The following is a 19,880-nucleotide window of genomic DNA, read 5'->3' on the forward strand; positions in this document are numbered from 1 at the left end:
CATGTATATGCTGTAGCGTTTCTATTTCATCACATTTTTCTTTTAACCAATTTTCTTTTGCTATGCGAATTTGTCGCCGTATTTCGTTTTGTGTTTGCTAGTATAACGATTTATTTTTGTCCTTATATACTCTTCTTTTGTTCATTAAGTTTAGTGTTTCGTCTGCCATCCAATCTTTTTTCTTTTCTTTGGATTTGCGTAGATACTTTTTTGAAGGTTCTATTAAGCCAGCCTTTATTTTTTCCCAGTTTTTGTTGATATTTTCTTCATTGTATTCCCCTTCAATCTGTACGGTGTTAGGACGTTCGTTAATTCTTTCTTTCATTTTAATTTTCATGTGAGCTACTAAGAGATTATGATTAGATGATATATCTGCTCCAGGTTGTGTTTTTACTGCTGTAATACTATTCCGCTATCTTTCTTTGATCATTATGTAATCTATTTGATTTCTCATTATCTGATGTTCATTATCTCTTGGCGATTTCCACGTGTACAAACGTCTATTAGGTAATTCAAAGAACGTGTTTGTAACAATCATATGGTTCTTCATAAGAGGTTAAACAACAGAGGTAAAGACTTATAGAACCAAAAAACATAGAAAATGGCACAGGGATTGACCATCTAAAAAAAACTCTATGGAGAGGAAGAACAAATGATGCTAGAACCGAAAACACCTAAAGTAACCTAAATGAAGAAGTTAATATAAATAGGTACACAGGAAGTTCGAAAAACACTCGAAGAGCTGAAGTAAAGAAAATATGCAGGTAAAGACGGAATACCAAACGAACTACTGAAATATTTTGGAGCAGCCATGACAGAACAATTATTATTAACATCATTAATTATTTTTTTTATCATTTTATTAGGTGCAAATTTACAATCTACTCTAATTACAACATATAGTATTTAGCAAATAGTAGCAAACAGTTTTGAATCGTGGCATGCTTTGGACACCGTCCATCGATGGTTCTCCAATACACCTAATCATGGTCTTCTGGTCATGTCCTTTTCAGTCTTTTTCCCACAAGTGGCGGCTGGTAGAGTTGTTTTGTAGTTTGATTTTTGTGGGCGAAATTTCTTTTTTGGGCTTTGTTTGCGTGTAGTTTAATAACATCTTCAATGAATGGTATCCCAAGGTCATTATGGATATCTAGTTATATTGGAAACATACCATGGTGCATTTGCAATCATGGGCAGCGTCTTTGATTGGAAAGTTTGCAGAATTTTGGTGTTGCTCGGTTTGCTGCAGCCCCATGACTCTCTACCATAAAACTCCATATCGGCTTTAGTATAATTTTTTATAGTAATACATACTTTGTTTTGTAATGATAACTGCGATCTTTTACCGTTTTACCTAGCAGCCAGTACATTTGTGTGACTTTTAAGCATTAATTAATAAAATTATAAAACACAATAAAATACCGAAAGAATGGAGAACGAGCTGAATCAGAGGATACGTTTTGCAGATGATCAATAGTGTTTTCGTACTGGAAGATCGTTTACAGATGCAATATTCGTCATAAAGCAAATTACTAAGAAATCATTAGAATATAATAGACCAGCATTTCTGTGTCTGATTGACTTGAAGAAAGCATTTGACAGAGTAAGACTCAAATTATGTAATCCATCTTCTACATACTATATATAGTGAAGTCCCCCTAAATATCATAAAAACTAAAAAACTATTGAAAACATATTGGCGATGTTAAGTCACAATGACGACCTCTCGTGGATTTCGACGGATCTAAAATTGAGGCCTTTTTTATTTTTATTGCCCTGCTATAATGGGGGTTTTTAATGTCATATCGTTGTTAACCCTTAACTACAGACATCCCAATATTACCACGTAACTACAGGTCCCCGGTATTTTTTACCGGTCATTATAAAATAGAGTCAAAAAGTTAACAATAAAAAACAAAAAAAAAATATGCATTATGTATTTTTTGGAGTCTCTAGATATGGGAAAAATGGTAAAATGGGTGATTTTAATAATATAATACAAGATTTTTAAAGAATAATCTGTTAAACGAGAATTTTGGTGACATTTTTGGTCTATTGAAACAAACGGCCATAAATGCTATGGACAAAAATTTAGACTTTTTTTTAACAAATAAACGTAAGATAAAATAACAAAGGAAACATAAAATAGCATTTACGAAAATTTTTGCATCCACGAGAAAAAATCTGCAAGGGGTAAAATTATCACATAATTCAATGGCAATTCTATTTTTGCAAAGTGGTCTCAAAATTTTTATCTTCAAATTCAACCTTCATGGAAGGTCAAGGATGACTTCCACAGTCCATTTCTTTACTTTTTTCCTAAAAACACAAAAAAATAATAAAAACATTTCAGATTTACAAATATAGTACTCATATAAAAATACTTACTTAAAACAGACATCCGGTAATTTTTACCGGTTAAGATTTTTGATGTGTGCTAGAAAAGAAAATATTGAAAATACACACACTATACGCTTTGACTAGCATTGTTATACAAACTGCCCGAGAGGTACAGAGGACACATGAACTTGTAAGTGGTGAGGTTACCACGAAATCCACATTTTGGGAATGCCCGCTGGTAAAAAATACCGGATCTCTGTAGTTAAGGGTTAAGATCGTTGTCAGTAGTCCCACCGATTAATCTACCGAAGCATCAGTAGAATCAAAAAGAACGTATTCGTCCTAAATTGATTCCAAATATTCTGCAACACAGCATACAAATAAGAAAACTTTTGATAAAAGGTTTGTAAGCTTTGAATCAATATTGAATCCAACGCTCTACAATTTAATCATGGATAAATCATCAAAAGTGATATGTGAAGTAGTTTGCAAATACTTGTCCACAGATTTAATATAAAAGCAAAAGAATTTAATATGACAATCTCATCTCAAAAAATTAAAATAATAATCAGCAAAGAAACAATCAGATGTAAAATATATAAATTGGTGGAATCAGAATTGAACAAGTAATGGAAATAAAAATCCCATGGAATTACACTGTCCAGCTATGGAGAACCCGACCCCACGGTTATTAGACTTTATTACGGTTGTCTTGTCCGAGGGTGGTGGGGACGTGGACAATGAAACTTTTTTTTGTATTGTTTGTGAAAGACAAGTTACATTTTCCTACTATTCTTTATATATTTTGGGAGAGGTTTTAACCCCCAAAATCCCCCCTGGATACGCCACTGCTTATGCATCAGAAACAAAACCCATGCAAAACCCGAAACCCGATACAGCCACAACACAAAGACTACCTACTGGAAACGGCAGAGATGAGCATACTGAGAAGAATTATAGGGAAACGCGGTGAGAGAAAAAAATGTAACGTACCATTTTTTATTACATTTGTAATAAAACCTTACATGTACATTTGTACATGTACATGGTTTGTACGGTTTGTACATTTCACCTTACCTACAGGAACCCTCCCTATTACCGCATGCTTTGAAATGATACAAAAAATGATGTATACTTAAATTATTTGTATTGATGTTATAAAGATGATCTAGAATTTCAATAAAACAAGTTACATTGTCCGTTTTAGTCCAAAATCAATCCATTTGTTTTAATTAAACTAAACTTTAAAAACTTTAATGATAACGTCACAGAGTGGGTCTGTGACGTTATCATGAAAAATATGTAAGTATTTTTCTATTTTAAAAACTTCCTTACAAATGACACATGGCATATGTCAATGTCAAATTTGCGCTTTTTTGAAGATTGTGATTGGTTGACTTCTGTATGAGCTTTCGTAACGTTCGGTTGTGTGACAGTTCAGTGTGGAAGTGATAATTCAAAAAAAAACGCAGGCGACAAAAACAAAATAGGAACTACATAATAGAGGTAACTAACAAATTTCCTATCTGTTGAATTCCTAAATTTCCTGTACTTTCTTTGAATAAAATAAATTATACATTATCTAGTTAGGTAAAAAAGAGACAGCTTTGCATTACACGGTTAATTATGGGGGATACTACCGGGGGGGCTAACCCCCCCGGTGATGAGGAGATGTTAGATAATATAGAAAACACTGAAAATAATAGTAGTTTAAAGAATACACCATTACTTGATAGCAATGCTAATTCAATCACTAATAATAACAATGAAATAAAAAAAGGAAAAAAACATTTCTATTATCAGTACACTGATACCGGTCCCTTTGAGGTATTTATGGAGTCAAAAGGCGATAACGTCGGTAATTATAGTTTTTTGAAATTAGCAAAATACATAAATGACAAAAAAATCGAGAATGTACTTAAACTTAGCAAAAAAGGAAAAAACCGAATTAGCGTTGCTTTCAAGAAATGGGAGGATGCTAATAAATTTGTTTTAAATGACGTGGTCAGAAATGATGGATATGAATTGTTTATTCCGGCAAATAACGTAACATGTAGGGGAGTCGTTAATAATGTAGATACTAGTATATCGGATGCAGATCTAATCAAATTTTCGGGATTGGCTTCGGCCAACATTAAAGTACTAGAAATAAGACGATTTAAACGGAAGTCTAAATATGACACGGAGAAATATATTGATACAGAAACGGTCGCATTTACCTTTTCGGGAAAAGTAATCCCGAAGGAAGTGAATATATATGGGATCCCTTTTAGGGTAAAACCATACATGATACCAGTGGTTCAATGTTATCGGTGTTTTCTTTTTGGACACACAAAAAATCTTTGTAGAGGGGGAGAAAAATGCAAAAACTGCGCGGAAAAAATACATGAAGGGGATTGTTCGATGAAATGTTTACATTGTAATAGCAGCTTTCATATAAGTACCTATGAGGAGTGTCCAGAGTATGTGAGACAGCGGAATATTAAGGCTGTCATGTCTCTGGACAATCTTTCATACTACGAGGCATGCGAGAGATTTCCTTATGTTTCTACTAGAAAATCGCAAGAGAATAATATATTCAGAATGAGCCAGGAGGAATTCCCAACATTACATAAAACTCAAATAAATAATTTAGAGACAATTCCCATCAATATGCGATGGATAGAAAATGTAAAGAGTAACCCTGAACACCTGTTTAGTAGAAAAATGGAGAATAACTCAAACAAAAATAAAAGAAAGGCTAATGAAACAAATAAGACATACAATAAAGAAGTACACAATCAATATTTATTATCTCCAAATGGGAGAAGCGAAGAGAGAGCTCGTGCAGTAAACAATGAGACTCCTGGATGTTCCCGTACAGAGCAACTAGAGAGGGACACAGAAAAAACACTGAATGCGATATTAAAAAAACTAGATTGGAAACATAAGGAACATATAATCAATTACTTGAACCAGCTATTTATACATGAAAGCTCATCGAACCAAAAGTTGCTAGATTTAGATGGATATCAAGAATCCACTTATTATCCAATGGAACATAAAAAGTTTAAGCAGTAACTATAACAGTCTGAAATATTTCATAAGCGAACATAGACCCAAATTAATTCTATTAAATGAAACTTGGCTAAAAAATAATCATCACTTCTATCTAAGAGGATATGAAATACATAGGTTGGATCGAGGGGATGGTTATGGTGGCCTAGCTACTGTGGTTCATAATAGTCTGGATCACAAAATAGTATATAGGTATAATAATAATGTTAGTAAAATTCAAATTTTAGCAATAAAAATAATAGATTGGGACATTACAGTTATTAACATTTATATCCATCCTAGGGCAAAAATAAATTTAAATAGTTGGGTTGGACGCATAAATAAAATCAGGGGAAATAAAATTTTAATGGGGGATATGAATGCACATAATGCACTTTGGGGAAGTCAAGTGTCTGTTAATGTTAATGGAAGAATAATTGCTGAATCCTTAGAGGATTTGGATCTAGTTTGCTGCAATGATGGGAGACCCACGCGGATTACCCTACCTGGACAGAATGCCTCAGCGGTAGACCTAACACTAATTTCCTCGGAAATTGCAAATATATGCCAATGGGATGTGTTAGAGGATTCTGGAGGCAGTGATCATTTTCCAACTTCTTGCAAAATCGCAATTGTAAATGAAAATATAGTAACACAAAAAAGTCATAAAAGAAATACAAAGAATGTCAATTGGGAGAATTATGCTTCAAAAATGGAAGACTTGATGAAGAATGGGTGTGAAGACTATAATTCATTTACACAAATTATGGAAATGGTGAGTGATGAGGAAATACCTCTCTTGAAAACAGAAAAATCTATAAGAAAAAAGAAAAGCCCTCCCTGGTGGGATAAGGAATGCTCTAATTTAATAAAAACAAGAAAAGAAAAAATTAAAAAATATAAGGAAGAAGCAAGCAATGAAAATTATATTGAAATCAAAAAAATATTTGCATACAGTAAAAAAATATTTAAAACAAAAAAAAGAAATAGCTTCAAAAGCTTTTGCAATGGATTGACAAGGGACACTCCTCTATCTGAAATATGGCGAACAGTTAAGCTATTCTCCACATATCAAAATGCTGTAATCCCTGCTAAACTTCCCAACAAAAACATAGCTCAGAACATATTAAATAATTTGGCAATTGACATAACAGATCCTGAGTTCATGGTTACCCTAACTAACGAGGATGTGGAGGACATTTCAAGGCAAGAAATAATAAGTGTCATAAATAAAAAGGATAAGGCTACTGGCTTAGATCTTGTAACATATAGCATGATAAACAGACTTCCCCTGGTGGCGCTAGATACATTGTCAAAAATATTTAATCAAATAGTTAAAAGAAACACAGGTTTTCCACAAGAATGGAAAAACACCCTTGTCATTCCCTTTTTAAAACCCAATAGAGACCCTTTATGTGAGGATAATTATAGAAACATAGCTCTAGAGTCATGTGTAGGCAAAATTTTGCAAAATATAATTAAATTAAGAATAGAACAAATAACGGAAAAAAAATCGATACTAAGCCCTAAGCAGTTAGGTTTCAGAAGAAACAAAGGGTGCAACGATAACTTAGCTTTAACAATTAATTATATTAGAACTGGATTTAGTAAAAATTTAAATACAATTGGAATTTTTTTGGATATCAGTAGGGCATATGATACAGTCAATATATATTTGCTATATAAATACTTATTAAAGTATGACATCCCAATAACTTATGCAAACTTGATCTTGCAATTTTTGCTCAACAGAAATATCTACGTTAAAGACAAATCAAATAATATATTAGGCCCAATGCAAGCATCCACTGGATTGCCTCAAGGGTCTCCACTCAGTCCAATATTATTTAATCTCTATACTAGATCCCTACATGATTTAATAAACCATGAGATGGAGTGTTTTCAATATGCAGATGATTTTGTAATTCTGGTGCAAGGATCTGATATATACAAGCTAATTAATTCCTTAAATACCCATATAATAAATTTACAGGAGTGGTTTGAGAAACACAACTTTAAAATTTCAGCACACAAATCAAAAGCAATAATATTTAGAAAAAGAAGTCAGGCTTATAACTTCCCACATTTGATATATCAAAATATGGAAATTCCATGGAAAAATGAAATAAAGTATCTGGGATTTCATTTACAGTGCAATTTGAATATGACAATTCAAATTAACGACATGATAACTAAAGCAAACAAAGGAATAAATGTCATGAGAGCAATTTGTGGTACAAAATGGGGAGCTGACCCGAACATTCTTTTGAGTTTATACAAAGGAATAGTTAGATCTCATTTAGATTACGCAGCCAATCTTTTAAACCCCTGCAGTAAAAGTTTGATGATGAGGTTGGAACAAGTACAGAATGTTGCCTTGAGAATCGTAACGGGTTGTCTACGTTCTACACCCATCTTAATATTGCAAGCAGAATGTTCAGTAACAACGTTACAAGTTAGAAGGGAGATACTAGCACATAAATATATACTCAAACAAATGCCGGAAAAAAACAATATCATAGTAAAGAGTCTAAATAAGCTAAACGAAGCAATAAATGCAAACAATAGATTCTGGAGGAACAAGGTCATACCTGATTACTCACTAGCATATACAAATATACTCAAAAAAACAAAAAACATAATTAGATATAAAATCAATCCTATATATGAGGTAGAAAGAAAAACTCTTCTATACCCCATTACAATTAAAAGTCTAGAATTTGAAAAATATGAAATTGAATCGAACGAAAGGTTCATAGCTAAATATGGTGGAATATATAATAATCATACCCACGTATATACAGATGGATCAATAGACCCACAAACAAATCAATCGGGATTTGGAATTTACATCCCAAGCATCAATTATAAATATTCGTCACGACTCCATAACTACACACAAATCTGCACAACTGAAATAATAGCGGTATACAAAGCCATGTCGGTATGTATTGAAAAGGAAATCATGAAAGCAGTGATCTTTGTAGATTCAAAAAGTGCCTTATCCAAAATATCTAGTCACAAATGGGACCAAATGGATTATGTAACTATAATGACCAAAAAACTACTGGTAGATGCAAATAATATGGGATTTTCAATAGGATTAGAATGGGTACCGGGACATCAGGGGATTAAAGGCAACGAGGTGGCAGATAGCTTGGCCAATATTGGGAGAGAATTAAGAGTACCATATGATGTAAAAAACATCAGCACAGATATCTTTTGTGTTACAAAAAAGAACATCTTGACTCAATTTTACAATAACTGGTATTCCCAAATTAAAGGAAAATATCCGGACTATTATGGACTGCAGGATAGTTTCCCTATAAAACCTTGGTATAACAAATGTGGATATTTGGGTAGGAACAATATTACTAACCTTAATCGTTTACGAAGTGGACATTGCAAAACTCCTTGTTATCTCCACAAAATAGGCAAAACGGAAACACCGATATGCGAATGCGGTACTATGGGAACATTGGTACACATCATCTTTGAGTGCCCCATAAATAAACATAAAGATATGGATTTGTATCTAGAACTAATAAAAGCTGGAACAGACAGTCCAATATCTTTACAGAGCATTTTATATAAACCCTCGAATAAAGTTATTAAGATAATCAATAAATTTATCAAATTTTTTCAAGTAGATCTATAGAATTTTGAAAAAATAATAATAATAACAATAACAATAAATAAATACTTCAGAAAATACAGGGAATCTCCTAAAATGTCAAAAATTATATTTGTATCCTTAAAATCCTTAATCCTAACCGAAGGTAGCCAGCCCTAAACCTATGTGAAAATGTTTGGAAGCTACCCCCAAACGAGAAAAGTCTTAAGTTAACCTTAAATGTTGTAACACTTTTCCCCCTCTAGCTACAGAAAAACAAGAAGAAGGACAAGGACCACATAGGACCAAAAAAAAAAAATAGATCTGAAGTTGACAGGACACCTGGTTGTGCATTGCCTTGAGCAAGACGCGCATAACCAATAACATGTACTGGGTAAATGATTAAAAAAAAATCGAAACCCAAAAAAAAGGAAGAAGAAGAAGAAGAAGATTGTGATTGGTTGGTTGATTTACTACTTTCAAAATTAAGATTTGTTTTGACTTGTTTTATTTTGGATATTTTTATTATAATTTTGGTTAATAAATCGTATTTACTATTAATTTTATTGCCCAATTTAACAATGAGTGTAAGTGCAGCCTCAGTTGCTTCAACGGCTACCCAAGAAGAGCAAGAGGTGGATGATTTTGGTCCACAACCAATAACAAAATTAGAAGTAAGTTTGGTATGGTATACAATGAGATTTCCAGAATAATAAAAGTGACAAAATCTATGGAATTTCGAAATGTAGTAAATTGTTAAGTAAGACACAAAATATTCTAAATTCATAAAATACCCTTGATTATCAAAACAATGTGTCCAATGTTTTATTTCTAAATCAACTTTTTAACCATTAAGACAAAGTTATGTTCAAATTGAATCAATTTTCTACAATGAAAAAATGTTAATAAACAGGAATTATTGTTTTATCTCTAACAATATAAGCGTATTCTTTATCTTTCTATTGTAGTGGTCATAGTTGATGCTGTAGCCTTTAATACACAAGTCATAAAAAGACAGGTACTTTAAGTAGAAAAGGTAATAAAATCCTATTATTTCAGATATTCTTTAGCAGTAAGGTTACCTATATGTCTATGTGGCAAAAATATAATGCCAGAATCTTGTTTCTGTTCTATGCATTTTTTTACGCGATTATATGTATAAAATGAAATATTACAACTGAAACTGTTGTTAAATGTAATCCTCGGTCATGCAGGTCGTTGAGGTTCTCACTTAGTATGTGGTTCACATTTACAACAGTTACTTATGTTCACTTTGTGTAGTCAAAATGACTTTTACAAAATTAGGCTTTTATTCACATAAAACTTGACAGTAGAATTAATTTGAATGACAAAACAATTAATCAATAAAATAAACAATGACAAAAGAATACTAAATTATACTACATTCACCCGGCCCTATTTTTGAACAAAATCTTGCAAATATCGTGGTTTATTTTTAGTTCTAGCTGATTTACGGCTAGATTGAAAATCTGAATTTTCCAATCTTGGTTCATGATTATCATCAGGTACTTGATTGGGTTCTTGAATAGATAAATTTTCTATGTCCTCTGGTATTGATTCAGTAGTGGAATTCTCTAGTGTATTATTTGGACTTTCATTTTCATCTTCATCATTATCTTGATTCAATAATTTCAGGTCACCTCTAGGAGCTAAATGCTTCGTTGAAACTGTACTTTTCTTTCCGTTTGGATACTGTATTAAGGCGTAATCTGAATTGGCTTCTAAAAGATCAACCTCTTCAACTAAAGGATCAAACTTACTTTTTCGTATAAATTTTCTTAGTAATACTTTGTCTGAATCTTTAAGCCATGATGGAATAGAAGTTCCGCTAGTTGATCTTCACTGATATGTAAACAAACGTTCATGAGGTGTACAATTGGTTGCTGTACACAGTAAACTTCTTATAGAGTGCAGAGCATCTGGTAGAACAGTCTCCCATTTAGTGATGTCTAAATTTTTGGTTTTCAATGCTAGATTCACTGCTTTCCATATAATTCCATTGTATCTCTCGACTTGACCATTTCCTCCAGGGTTATATGGTGTTGTTCTACTTGAAGATATTCCTTTAGAGTGTAGATAATTAATAAATTCTTGTGAAGTGAAGCTAGTTCCCCTATCAGAATGTATATATGCCGGCATTCCATATAAACAAAACATTTGATTCAAACATTCAATTACTGTCTGACTGGATGTATCTGAGCATGGAAAAGCCCATGGAAATCTTGAAAATTCATCAATGATTGTAAGCATATAAGAATTTCTAGAAGAACCGGGTATTGGACCTTTAAAGTCAATATTCAATCTTTCGAACGGAGCTGTTGATTTAATTAAATGTGTATCATCTTCTTTCTTATAAAATCTGGGTTTAATTTCTGCACAGATTGGACAAGAGGTAATTACGTGTTTAATTTCATCTAAAGAATAAGATAAATTTCGAATTTTTACAAAATGGTGCATACGAGTAATCCCAGGATGCAATAAATCTGAATGTAATTGATATAACTTGCTTGTATTATTTATATTATTGCATATTCTTGATAGTGCATCAGCTGCATCATTAGCCTTTCCTGGACGATAGATAATATCATATTTAAAACAAGAAAGCTCCAAACGCCAACGCAAAATTTTTTCATTTTTGATTTTACTTGTATGGTTTGTATTAAACATGAACGAAACTGATTTCTGATCTGTGATTAGTTTGAATTGTCTTCCTAAAAGATAGTGTCTCCATTTTTTCAATGCTTCAACACAAGCATATGCTTCTTTTTCAATTGCAGAATGTTTTCGTTCAGAATCTGTAAGGGTACGTGAGAAAAAAGCAATGGGTCTTCCAGATTGACTCAGAGTGGCAGCAATAGCAAATTCAGAAGCATCAGTTTCAACAATGAGAATTTCTTTTTCATCAATTGTCCATAGAAGTGCATTAGCTATATCAGTTCTCAACTCCTCAAAAGCAAATACCAAGTCAGGACCTAATGGAAATTTCTTGCAATCTATAAGACCTCTAATTTTTGCTGAAAAATTATTAACCCATTTTGAGTAATGTGAAAACCTTCCAAGTGCCCTCTGAAGACTTTTAGAATCAAAAATGTCAAAAAAATGAATCAAAAAAACTTAGTCTTTAGACTTTTAGAATCATTCGGAACTGGTAAATTTAGTAGAGGCTTCAATCTGTCTGGATCAGGTTTCATTGTAGAGTTTTCTATTGTATATCCCAAAATATTTATAATTTTTTGATTGTAGTGACATTTATTTTGATTTAAAGTTAACCCATATTTTTTAACAGCATTTAAAAAATTCTGTAAATTTAAATCATGTCTATCTTGATCCTCACCACCAACTGTTACATCATCTAAATAAGCGTAAACACCTTGTAGATTTTCTTTTTTTATGATAGAATCAATGGCTCTCTGAAAACATGATACTCCATTGGTAACTCCAAAAGGAATACGACGGAATTGGTAAAGGCCTCCACTTGCCTCGAAAGCTGTAAATGGTTTGTCAGATTCGTAAATTGATATTTGATGATATGCGTATTTTAAATCAATTGAGCTAAAAATTTTATATTTTGCTATCTTAGACACCAGTGAATCAATATTCGGCAACGGATAAGCATCAAGTAATGTGAATCTATTTATTGTTTGAGAGTAATCAACTACCATCCGACGTTTATGATTTTCGTTTTTAGTTACCAACACTTGGGCCCTCCAAGGTGATTTACCTTCTTCGATAATTTCTTCTTTAAGGAGACGTTTTATTTCTTGTTTAATAAATTCTTCATCTTCCTGTGAATGCCTGCGAGATTTAGTAGCAATAGGGTGACAATTTTCTGTTAAATTGGCAAACAACGAAGGTGGCTTAATTTTAGCTTCATAAGACAGCATATCTTAAGAGGTCTTCTTGGTCCTCCAAATTTAACTTCTAAGCTTTCATGTTGTTTCATAATATCTTGACCCAAAATCACATCTGTACAAAGATTGGATAAAACTAAAACTTTTGTTTGATCATATTTTTCTTTATCAACCTGAATGTTTATTAAACAATAGCCTTGAATATTAGCTGAGAATGACATAGATGCCATAGAAACTTGGACCCCTTGTATTGGAAAAATTTTAAGCTTATTTTCAATAGCGAATTCATGATCTAAAAAAGTATCTGAGCTTCCAGTGTCTATTAAAGCGTTGGCATCAATTTGGTTAACTGTTACTTTGGCTATACATTTTGAAAGCGATTGAGGTGTTTCCATTGAAGAAGCGATTACCATTGTAGATGCATAAGTTGATCTCGTTTGACTTTTCCTTGATTGCATGCACATTTTAAACCAATGTCCAATTTTATGACAGTTTTGGCAAATCGCAGCCCTTGCTGGACATACAGATCGAGGATGTCTTGGATGTCCACAAAAATAACAAGTCTGACCAGGTTTTGTTTGAACAGAAGCTAAAGTAGTTTGTTCTGAATTTGGATGACTACAAGATGCTATATTATTTAATGCTGCATGATATGTATCAGATTGTTTTTGAGAATCTTCTAAAGATCTAGATTTAGATAATGCTTCGTCCAAAGATAAAGAACTAAACTCTAGTAATCTTTGACGTATATTAGATTGAACGAGACCATTAATAAAAGCATCACGAATATAGTCATTTTTATTTTCTTCTGAAGAAACTGCTTTAAAATTACAATTTTTAGCCAAAAGCTTTAACTGTTGAGCATACTGATCTATAGATTCGTTTATTTGTTGTTTTCTTGTAGCTAGAATATGTCTTGCGTAAATCTCATTTGTAGGTTTAATATACAATTCTTCCAAAATTTTGATAGCAGAAATGTATGTTTTTGCTTCGCTTATGTAATCATATACTGAATGTGAGACAAAATTGATTAAAAGCATGTACTTGTCTTTATCTTCTAGCGATTTTTCTGTAGATTTATTGCTTTCCAAAAAATTCTTAAATGTTTCGTACCAGTGTTTAAATTCTTTGGCGGCAGTTTGGGAGTTTGGATCAGCCTCTAGTTTATCAGGTCTAAAGTACTTCTCCATTGTATATTTGGTATATTTATGTGAATAAAAATTGTAGTAAAAATGCCTTTTACAAAATTAGGCTTTTATTCACATAAGACTTGACAGTAGAATTAATTTGAATGACAAAACAATTAATCAATAAAATAAACAATGACAAAAGAATACTAAATTATACTACACTTTGTTAACACCTTATATAGTATATTAACAAATTCGCTATCAAGCGACTCATATATGAGCCATATCGATTTTTTCCTATGGACCAACGTCTCACCCGTAACATTGCACATAATGGCAATTTAAATAGTAGTGGTCTGTGAGGATGAAACTTAAATACCCCCTTGGTAGAGAACTGGTTAATTGATGAAATTAGTAATAATGACCTACAGATCCTTGAAATGTATTGTAGTGTGGCTGTCTGCTTGCGTGTCTGTCTCTTTCTGGAATAACAAATAAAGGAATAACAGTGGAAGTTTTTCTAATTTTGGAAAAACAGTTTTTCTGTCCCATTACATAAATTTGGTAACAAGTATAATGTAAAAAACAATTGTCCCATCAGCAAGCTAAGTGTGATTCCTAAACACAGTAGAAGACTTATTTCGTGCAGATAGAGAAAAATACAGGAAATTCATGACACCTAAAGAAGGAGAAGAAGTTGTATGTTCAGTACTGCTTCGTTTATTACTTTTATTTCTTTTTGTAAGTTACTTCTTTGTTTTAATGTAAATATACACAGACTTTCAGAAAGAGACAAGACACTGCCCTTTCTGATGCGTAATATGCAGATTATATTTATTTATATCAATATATGTAGATATATTCAACATTCAATTGATTTAGGGCAATGGAATTAACTCTGGAGACATTAAGAAGCTCATCGAAGCAGGTTATCATACTATTGAATCAGTTGCTTTTGCACCCAAAAAGTACCTCCTCTCCATTAAGGGTGTTTCAGAGGCGAAAGCTGACAAAGTTCTAGCAGAAGCAGCTAAATTAGTACCCATGGGCTTTACTACAGCTACTGAATTTCATCAGAAGAGATCTGAAATTATACAATTAACTACAGGTTCCAAAGAGCTAGATAAGTTATTGGGTGGTGGCATTGAAACAGGATCTATTACAGAGATTTTTGGCGAATTTCGTACAGGAAAAACACAATTGTGCCATACTTTAGCAGTTACATGTCAGGTAAGGTTTAAAGAATATTTGTCATGTCTCGATTTTAGTTTAAGAATTCGTATACATTTACACAGGATACAGCATAAGATACAGCGGTGTGTTTAATGTGTTTTGGCTTAACTTACGTCATTTTTAGTAAGCAAATAAGATAGATATGCACATTTGTGTTAGAAAAAAGTAAAAATTTTATTTTTCCAGATTTTTGCAGATACGTCGTTTTTGCTAAGCACAGCAGATCTGTTCTCCCATCTGTTTTTGGGTCTTCCTCGTCATAAAAAAGTGTGTTGTTAATGCCTTCTGGTCCAAATTAATTAAAACTCAGTTTTTCCGATAACATTATATTTAAATCGAACTATCGATGATTCAACCATAAGTTATTTACAATATTAACGTGACCTATCCTAAACGTGAATACTAGCTAACTACAACAATAATCATAATCTCTTTCTCGCCCGAGTTAATGTTTATATACACCTTTAAATAATAACAAACATGACAATCCAATGTTACTCGCGGTTATTGAATCCAAGAACAGATACTACATCGATTAATGACTTTGAATGAGTTTTAAACATATTTTATACAGAATGTACTATTTTATATTACATCGTGGTCTGCCTGATACAGGTCTCCATTTGGTAATTTTCTTTATAACTGCTTCTGGATTTCTCCTTTCAATGTGTCCCATCCATCTGAGTCGTGGTCCCTTGATAAATCTGACAATGTCGTCTCTTTTCAAAAGTTGTCTTACTTCGTGGTTCATCTGTTTTCTAAATTCTTGATTACCTAAGTTTAGTGGGCCTGCTATCCTCCGAATTTTTTTCTCTCTAGGATCCTCAATCTTTCTTCACCTTTCTGTGTAAGACACATTACTTCGGCGCCATCTGGTCGCAAAAACAAGTCGCAATCAATATGGCGACATTGAAATGCGACTGTGCAAGCCTTGTGGATTTTAGTTGAACTAACGAAATGATGTCATGAAATTGACTAGCGACTTATCAAAATTAATTGCGAATCCAATAAAGTGGTTGATATTATAATTTCTAGTAGAAATTTTTGTGACACGGACATGAATGAATGGCCGAAAGCGAGATTAGGTTTAGTTTAGGAGATGTGTTTTGTTTGTTTCTTGCAAGGAAAACTAAAGCAAAAAGTATTAATATGGCTGGCTTTTATGGAAATTTGCTGGTTTTGGAGGAATTAGATAGATTAGTATTAAATTAGAAATATAATAATTGAGAATGTTCACAACGTGAATTATCAACTCAATGAAAGATGTAAGGTAAATCTGGGAATGTAAGGGGGATGTAAGGTAATCTGGGAAAATTAGTATAAAACAAGGAAAATTATGTACCAGCTATTTTATTGCTGGACATGCTGGAATCAAATCTTAAGATTTCATATATTAGTAATATAGCTATGCAAAGTCCGCAGAAAGTGTGCTATTTAGTTTATAAACAAATTAGCGCTCCGAAATCTTTGTTTCAATTGTTGCTCCGTAACTCAGAAGATTTTAATGTTAAACCAAAAAAACTCACATAAAAATTCACTGTAATTTAATTCTGCACATAGATATTTTTTTCGATTAACTTCTGCGGAAATGTTCCTCGGAAAATTCGGTTTTTCCAAAAAAAATCTTTAATTTTCAACTAAAATTTTAGGAAAGTAATTATTTATCATTAAATAACTTGGTGACATAAATCTTTTTTGTTATGAGTGTCTTGAAGATATGAAAATTTGTATGTACAAAGAGGACCGGAATAAAAAGGTAATGGTTCAAAGATTGAAATCCCGTTGTTTATAACTATGTTGCAAATGCCAGTCAAATTTGACCGGTTATACCTGGAACCACTCAATTCGATTTTTTTTTTCTTCGAAGAAGAAGCCGTGCCCTTTTCAACAGCGTTAACTTAATTTAATTTAATCTGATATTTTCTGAGGGGTTCCATTTGTTTATAAGCCAAAAAATTGTTTCTTTATAACATTCCTGAGACCGCTCAGATAGTCCAAATTCAATTCTGTAAAGTACATTGAATAGGTATAGAGCTTTATTATACGAAAATCATAGTTATTCTGGTGTATCATAATCTTTCTGGTTATTATTTCGACCAAAATTTTTTAATTAACATTTTAATTATTGCTAAACTATTGGTTAGATTGTCACCGGCCTCCTGATATATAATCTACTAGGTATAAAAAATCTTTCATGTCACCAATTTATTTAATTTTTGATAAATAATTACTTTCCTAAAATTTTAATTAAAAATTGCAGATTTTTTTGGAAAACTCGGATTTTCCGAGTAAAATTTTTGTTGAAGAAATCGGAAAAAATAACTTTGTGCAGAACTAAATTGCGGGGAATTTTTATTTGAGTGTTTTTGGTTTAAAGGAAAAATCTTAGGAGTTACAGAGCACTAATTGAAAAAAAGACGATTTGGGAGTGCTAATTTGTTTATAAATAAAATAACACACTTTCTGCGGACTTGTCATACCCCATTACTAATATATGGATGCCTCAGAAGCCAATCGGTGCAATTTGAAATGAGATAATAAGATGTTTGTGAAAATAGTTGCAAAAAATGAGGAGCCATTAAAAATAAAAATATCCTCTTTATTGATCATAATATAAGTATGTTATTCATAAATAAAAATAAGGACCAGCTATTTGTCGTTGGTGTATTCTTTGGTGTTACATTTCATAAGTCATTTTTAGGTTCTTGACTTACACCATTTGACTTCTGAAGCGTCGATTTGCAATCTTAAGATTCGATTTTAGCAATAAAATAGCTGGAAAATAATTTTTCCCAAAATGAAATTTTTTCGATAATTTGCCCAGACTATCAACAAACGTTGCGGTGGTTGCATAGCCCATAAATCCAATAAACAGGAAGACCAACCCAAATTCTGAGCAGAGTCAAAATGATAACGCTAATATCCCCAGTTGGAACTAATATCGAAATGAATAAGAATCCCTATAAATTGCATCTGTCATGGCAGAGTCGAAATTAAATTGCGACATCGAAATGAATTAGAATCAGGCCCCTGGTCTAATTGCTGCTCTGTAAATTTTCAGTTTAGTATTCTGAGTAAGCTTCTTATCTTTGAGGAAGTGCCTAGATTCTTTCATTGATTACTATGCTTCTATCGGTAGTTCCATTAACTGAGACCCCAAGGTATTTAAAGTGTTCTAGCTTTTCACATGCATATTCGCCAATATTTAAACTTGTCACATTAACTGAATTTTTTCTTAAGCATATTAGGTATTTTGTTTTGTTTTATTGCTAAACCCCTTTTGGATGCTTCCTGGCACAACTTCGCAAATTCTTCCTTTAAGCTGTTTAGGTTTCTGCTAATCAATGCTATGTCATCAGCATATGCCACAAGTTGCGACGTCGATGTTATAATTCTAGCTTTTATTGTTCTTTCTATTGCGACATTAAATGGTGACATTGATAGAGAGTCTCCCTGTCGTACTCCAGTTGCTATTTCTACATTTTTGGTGTTCCCTTTATCTGATATTATTGCTGCCGTCGATCCTTCCATTGTCATTTTGGTAAGCTTTATAAGTTTCGTTGGGATATCCTGGTTTTACATGTCTTCTATTAGGTCGGGTCTTGTTACGCTGTCAAAGGCTTGCTTGAAATCTATGAAAAGGATGTGTAAGTCGATATCGTGTCATAACACTTCTCAATTGACTGTGTGATTATGTGTATTGCGTCTATTGTTGACCTTCCCTCTCTAAATCCTTGCTGGTAGTTTCCTATTTTAGTTCCAATGTATTTTGAGAGTATTTGTCTAATCAATGATGTTAATATTTTGTAGCAGCTGTTTAACAATGTAACTCCTCTATAGTTGTTGCATTGTGTGGTGTCGCCTTTCTTTAGAATAGGAAATATCCATCCTGTTTTTCCATTCTTCATCCCAAATCCTTATTATTAGGTTGTATATTTTTCGTTGTATTTCTTCTCCGCCTCATTTTATTAATTCGTTTGGGATTTCGTCTGGGCTTGCTGCTTTCTTTTGTTTTAGATTTCTTATCACACGTAAAAATCCTGACATGTCAACTTTTCGGTTTTGTTTTTTTCATCAGGGTATGTTTTTTCTGTGCATTCGAGAGTACTTTCGCTGTCTTAAATACCTCTTCATAATATTTCTCCCATGTTTTGGCATCAATCTTAACTGTTGGCAGTGGCGGCTCGTAACTTTAGGAAGGTAGTGCCAGAATCCGGGCAGCCGCCTAAATTTTTTGGGGCGGTTTTACGATATGGTCAAAAAGGATATAAAATATAAATAAAAAAAAATATCATTCTTATCTACCTGTTCATTATGTTTAATTAGAGTATCACGATAAGCTGAATTTAATTGGGTTTTTATATTTAACTTACCAAGCATTGAAAAGCTAAAAACGTTATTCATGTGCACTTTAGATTTTTCATGGGATTTCAATTTCTCCCATATATGTACAAGATCATCGGTGCCTTTGTTTGACCAAGTCTCGTCACCTCCAAACAAAACGCATACAAAACAGAAGAGTTTATTAGTTTGTTCGCAACCACACAACCAGCTATTTTTATCATAAATAATTTTATTAAACTTATGACAGCGAAGTTTTTGTCCATTTCCACTTTGTTTTTCAATTTTTAAATCAGGTAAAGGCCGACCGAGTTC

At 32.6% G+C, this 19,880-nt stretch overlaps 1 protein-coding gene across 2 annotated transcripts in view; it reads left to right on the top strand.

Annotated features, from left to right (window-relative positions):
* Positions 1–3,734: 3,734 nt before the first annotated feature.
* The window catches only part of LOC114328929 (DNA repair protein RAD51 homolog 1), a 32,870-nt gene continuing 16,724 nt past the window's right edge, over positions 3,735–19,880 (top strand). Inside the window, exons 1-3 of one of the 2 annotated variants that reach the window (XM_050658196.1) lie at positions 3,735–3,846; positions 9,256–9,663; positions 14,874–15,221. In XM_050658196.1, coding sequence (XP_050514153.1) covers positions 9,388–9,663; positions 14,874–15,221 — 624 coding nt within the window. In that variant the 5' untranslated portion in view covers positions 3,735–3,846; positions 9,256–9,387. The remainder of the gene's footprint in view (positions 3,847–9,255; positions 9,664–14,873; positions 15,222–19,880) is intronic. The other variant, XM_050658197.1, reaches the window with a different exon arrangement.

The sequence above is a fragment of the Diabrotica virgifera genome, chromosome 8, assembly GCF_917563875.1.
Source record: "Diabrotica virgifera virgifera chromosome 8, PGI_DIABVI_V3a".
Classification (NCBI taxonomy): Eukaryota; Metazoa; Arthropoda; class Insecta; order Coleoptera; family Chrysomelidae; genus Diabrotica; species Diabrotica virgifera.